The sequence below is a fragment of the Poecilia reticulata genome, linkage group LG7 (assembly GCF_000633615.1).
Source record: "Poecilia reticulata strain Guanapo linkage group LG7, Guppy_female_1.0+MT, whole genome shotgun sequence".
Lineage (NCBI taxonomy): Eukaryota > Metazoa > Chordata > Actinopteri > Cyprinodontiformes > Poeciliidae > Poecilia > Poecilia reticulata.
In genome coordinates this window covers 30,899,107-30,905,110 of record NC_024337.1, presented here as the reverse complement: position 1 = coordinate 30,905,110, position 6,004 = coordinate 30,899,107, and the positions used below count along the sequence as shown (strand labels likewise).

Here is a 6,004-nt window from a genome sequence, read left to right as displayed (position 1 = left end):
GCAGATTGTTCCTCCAACATGCAGCTGAATTAAATACTAGAACCTCTTAAAATCCTGTGTGAACCTAATCTGGTCCAGACCAGATTTACAGAGAGATGTTATGTTCAACACGTCCACCAGAGGGCGCTAGAGGCTGGATGAGGAACAACAGATGTAGATAAATATCTGAACTTTTCCTAGTTCAACATAAACATTTAAACAGTCAGAAAATTACAACAGTTCCACATTAGAACATGTTGAGCATGAAGCTGAGGGCTCAAACTGTCCAGCTGCTCATATTTCAGGTCTGTGATTCTTCAAGACGTCTGAATAAATGTAAACTTCTACACAATACGACCAACTGCACTAAAACTGAACCATTCCTGGGGTATTTAACCTCCTGGGTTCTTTACTTACAGCAACTTCATGCATCTTTACTGGACAAGCTAACATCAATCCCACTGACAGCTCTAACTGTGCTGATACTGTTAGTGGTTCAGGTGAAGTAACAGCGAGAGATGGCATCACTTCAGAAGTGAATAAAGAGTATTTGCTAGTAAAAAGTGGAATGGCATAATGTTTTTCAAAATGGAATCCTCCACGAACCAAAATGAAATCTTGACACACCTGTCAAGTCACTGTGAGTTCAGTTTGTTACTCCTGCCTTAATGAAGCCCTGACTTAGAAACGCCGTGGGCACCCAGGAGGGACGGATGGACAATAATGTAGTTTTATCTTTGACAAGCAGTGTGTGTTATTTCAAACTCACCATCTGAGACAAAGACGTTAAAATCCAGGTAAGGTTTTTTCCCAGAGTTTAAACTTGAAAGGCATCTGTATCGTCCGGAGTCAGATTGGGTCAGATTCTTAATGGTCACATAAAAAACATCTGAAGATTTGTGTCTTCTATGACCAATGCTGTATCTGCCGCCCTGAGCTCTGACTCCATTGGTGTAAACAAGAATGTTTTCTTCTTCTTCACATTCTCCTCTGCAGAAATATAATGTTTTTCCAGAGGAACCAAAGGAACAGGCGACTGTCAGTGAGCTGCCAGCTTCTTTATAGAGGTGATGATCTTTGCCTCCATCCAGCAGAGCTGTTAGAATAATCATCAGTTACTGTCTGATCTCAGTCTGATCACATTAACNAAATGTTCACTAGTCATCCAAACACCATCATCAGGATGAAACCATCAAACTTTCTTCTTTGTGTGTTAAATGCCAGAAACTTTCTGCTTCCTGTCGCAACTGATAATGTTGTGTGAATGAACACAATCATTTCTACCCATCTATGAAATTGTGTTATGTCCAATATATTCAAGAAGAAGGTGTTGATAGTCGACCTCCAGTTGAAAAGTTATAATCTGACAGAGAACTGATTTACCTGTAGATGTTGCTCTGTAATTCTGGTCCAGAGATGACGGATCAGTGGTTTCAGAGGAGACTGTTGCATAAACATACATATTGAGTCAGAATCTTCACCAGGTTTACATATGCATGTGTTTCTGTGTGTTATTTAAAACTCACCATCTGAGACGAACACGTTAAAATCCATGTATGAATTTTTCCCAGAGTTTAAATATAAAAGGCATCTGTATCGTCCAGAGTCAGACTGGGTCAGATTCTTAATGGTCACATAAAAAACATCTGAATATTCCGGTGTGTCATGACCAATGCTGTATCTGCCGCTCTGAGCTCTGACTCCATTACTGTAAACAAGAATGTTTTCTTCTTCTTCACATTCTCCTCTGCAGAAATATTTGGTTTTTCCAGAGAAACCAAAGGAACAGGCGACTGTCAGTGAGCTGCCAGCTTCTTTATAGAGGTGATGATCTTTGGCTCCATCCAGCAGAGCTGTTAGAATAATCATCAGTTACTGTCTGATCTCAGTCTGATCACATTAACCMCAGTTTCACACTGGGAGCTGCCCAGTTCAACCAGCCTGAGACTGGAAGAGGTAAACCAGCAGAAACTGACATTCATATAAATCAATTACTTTTATAAAAAAGTACAGACATGTTTAGTTCGAATTTTTTCCTTCAACTTCAATATAAGATGAACATCAGCAGCTCTGTGAGCGACTGAAACGTCCTTTACTTATTTAGAACAAAAAGCAGCTTTAATATAAACTCACCTTCTGCAACAACAGCTTTGAATTTTATGAATGTAGAAGGAGAGTCAGTCAGACCACATCTGTACAGTCCAGAGTCAGAATGGGTCASATTAGAGACTTTCACAGTTAAATTATAAGACTTGTCATGAACTCTTTCAGAATATTCAATGCTGATTCTTCCACTTGTTTCTTTATTGGATGTTGTGTTAATAAGAACGTTTTCTCCTTGGCAGTTTTCTCTGCAGAAAATCCGCCATGGTCCAGGTGAGAGATAGCATGTCATGGAGAGGTTTTCTCCAGGTAGCCAATAGTAATGGTTAATTTCCTTGAAAGAACCACTGCTCCCAACCTGCAGAGCTAAAAGAGAAAAAGAACAGTTAATATCAGAACTTCCTGGTAGAAACTACAATCTAACCACATTTTCTACATCCAAAACATTATTTTCTTGCTATTATTCAAACCTGCAGGCTGTTCAACATGAGGTGGATTAAGAAAAGAAAAAWCTAATTTACKGAAATCAACTCAGAAAGAACAGAGTTCATCTGAAACCTGCAGATTGTTCCTCCAACATGCAGCTGAATTAAATACTAGAACCTCTTAAAATCCAGTGTGAACCTAATCTGGTCCAGACCAGATTTACAGAGAGCTGTAATGTTCAACACGTACACCAGATGATGAGGAACAACAGATGCAGATAAATACCTGAAATTCTCCTAGTTCAATATAAACATTTAAACAGTCAGAAAATTACAACAGTTCCACATTAGAACATGTTGAGCATGAAGCTGAGGGCTCAAACTGTCCAGCTGGTCATATTTCAGGTCTGTGATTCTTCAAGACGTCTGAATAAATGTAAACTTCTACACAATACAACCAACTGCACTAAAAACGTCCGAAAATGACAACAGTTCTACGTTAATATAACATTATACATGCAGCAAAATAAAATGAAAAGAAAACTAACAAAGTAAAAGGTCTTTTGAGTCAAAGAAAACTAAAACAGGTGTAAAAATGACTAAATTTTTAAAATCTCAACTTTTAAGACTCTATTAACCCAGAAATCAGAAGAACTCAATCAGGTTCTGCTGGAACCAAAACACAAATCAATCCCTGGAGGCATCTGATAATCAAGAGCTCAGAAAAATAACAGATCTGAGTCAGTGAACAGGACTCCAGCTTCTTATAAACCATCACAGCAGCATTAGCATCATGCTAACCAGAAGAACATGAGCGTCAACCGTTCTCAATTATCATCAAACAATAAACACAAGAAAAGTCACCATGGCAGCAAAGACGAATAAAACACTGAAAATCAGAAGCTGCATCTTATCGACCGTCTGTAAAACCCTCTGCTGTCGCCGCTGGCAACATTATCACTATTGTGATTGGCCATATATTTCTCATTCTTCCCTAGCAACCACACCTGATAGGCTGTCTAGCTGCAGTCAGAGGCGACAGTCTGCAGAACCAGAACAGACCTGACAGGATTCTGTTGGGGAAATTTACTGTTGAATGAGGAAAATGTTGTTTAAATAAATCAGGTTACATGTTGGCTTCTCTATAAAGAGAAACTGACATTTTTCCCTCCACATGTGAGAGGGCAGCGCCCCCTATGGACCAGCCCCCTCTGGACTTGACAGAGTTTGACAGGAACATGAAGCTCAGGGCTCCAACTGTCCAGCTGCTCACATTTCAGGAGTAAGTTTGTGTGATTCTTCCAGGCGTCTGAATAAATGTGTTGTGGGATGGTGTTCCACCCTCCCCCACTCTGTGCACCGGGCACCGTTGATTGGTGGGCGGGGCGAAACCCTTTAAAGTTGGGTGGGCCGCTGCAGGGTCCGTGCGTCTTTGTTTCTCCCACTGTTGCTACGGTTGGCAGCTACATGTCGGCTTGTAGGTTTGGTGACTGAGATCATAGTTGGTTTTTGGGTGCTACACCTGTTGTGCGTCTCTGCAGTGTTGCTCTGATGGCTTTGTCGGCTGCAGCTGGGGGTTGCTGTGGCGTGCGGTAGTGATGGGCAAATGAAGCCTCATGAAGCAGTGAACCTTTCCAGCCCTTTGCTTTGCAAAATGGTTCATTACTCGATGCTTCATTCAGGACTCACTAGTGACATCTGCTGGTGAAACTAACAGCCTTATCACTCAGTTGGATCATACTTTCAAAAATTATTAAATGCAATATTGTCACAATGTTTTCATCAAACTCATATTTAGTAACAGTAATGAAACCATATTTAATTGTCATATGTTTTAATTATTAAAATTATTTGTAGTCAACCTAATCCTGGTATATGTTGAAAGTCAGTGGTTGTGTTGGGTTTTCTTATATGTCAGACTGATTTGACAATAAAGACATTTTATGTTTTAGTGTCTTGGGAGTGCAGTGCATGTTGGGGCATTCACTTTTTCTTAGATTTATAATTGGCTCTGATCCCTTATATTTGGCTAGATGTTCTGCAACACCATTAAATCTGTTTCTGCTGTGCAAGGCTGATATATCTTTGCTAATCAAACTACAAATAATAGTGGAACTTTGCAGAAGGTGAGAAATTGGGAGGTGGAGGTGTTAATTATTGTTATCTAAGAAGAATTTTATTGTGAGCGATCATCTCAAAGTATTCCCAGATGTCAGAAATTTTCCTCTTACTGGCTCCATTTCAGACAATTAATCAAGTTTACTTCTGTAGCACATTTCAGCAACAATGCAGCTCATAAAATCACAAAAATATAAAGTCATAAAAAAACATAATCTACAATTGAGAAAAGCAGTAACAAACATTACATTTTGATGAGTGCCATCATCAATACACATCAAATATGTTGGTCAATGTTCATTTTATTTTGCCCACTGAAGACAAATATTCTCCTCTGATGCGATACCAAAAGGACAACAACCCATGATGCAGCACGGCTCATCGCGCTTTTATTTTGAAAACCGACACGCAAAATGAAGCAGTCACGTGACCCATGAAATGCGAGGCCTCGTTTGTATCTTGTTACTTTTAAAAAGATCTCCACCTGCTGGTCACAAATGTCATCTTCTGCACTTTAGGACCAACTGGACCAAAACTGAACCGTTCCTGGGCTGATGCTGACTAAAACTCTGGGGTTTGAGAATCCTTGTTAAACAGCGTTTTGACTAAAACTCTTTTAAAAATCTCTTTAATGTTTTTCTGTATTTTTTAATTTCTTTTTAACTCTTTCTCACTGTTTCTTTTTTTCCCTTTTTTTAATGTCAAATGCTGTTTTTATTTTAATTATGTAAAGCACTTTGAAATGCTGAAATGTGCTATACAAATAAAATTTGATTGATTTGATAAACCTCCTGCCTGAGGTTTTACTATCAACCAGATGATTCACATTTCTCTGAAATAAACTTTCTGCTTTTGACTTGGTGATTACAGAAGTTAGAGGAAGTACAGAAATGAAGTTTTTATTCTCAGTTCCTGTTTTTAACGTCTAATAAGATGTAATTACAAGTGCAGAAGATGATGAATCTTTATCAGATTACTTTCTCTAAGAAGCTACTGAGGGAACAAATGTTTAAAAAATGGAGCAGAGAGAAAAGTTTCCACAGAATTACCAACATTCAGCTACAATGTTGTGGGTCGGGTCACCCAGAGTTCTGGTCCAACACAGATATACAGAGATCATCCACCGACTCTCAGACCCAAATAACCAATGATCTGTTTTTATAACTGAAGGAGAAAACCACAGAAACCAGTGGGTCGCTGGGAGAACATGGAAACTATCGGAACCAGAACCGTTCTGCTGTGAGGAACCGACCACTGCTCCACCGTGAAGCCAGGAGGAAACTTCCAGGGTTTATCGATGTTTCACTGACCCACTTTCTGTGTCCTGTTAAATAAAATAATAGTAAAATATACTCACAGAGGACGAAGAAGCAGAACCA

The 6,004-nt window shown here is 39.2% G+C and overlaps 1 protein-coding gene across 1 annotated transcript in view; it reads right to left on the bottom strand.

Moving 5' to 3' along the window:
• The window catches only part of LOC103468082 (polymeric immunoglobulin receptor), a 20,866-nt gene that overhangs the window by 12,384 nt on the left and 2,478 nt on the right, over window positions 1-6,004 (bottom strand). The window contains exons 2-3 of the mRNA XM_017305816.1: window positions 2,113-2,448; window positions 749-1,075 (exon numbers count right to left, since the gene is read on the bottom strand). Of these exons, the coding sequence (XP_017161305.1) occupies window positions 749-1,075; window positions 2,113-2,448 (663 nt within the window). The remainder of the gene's footprint in view (window positions 1-748; window positions 1,076-2,112; window positions 2,449-6,004) is intronic.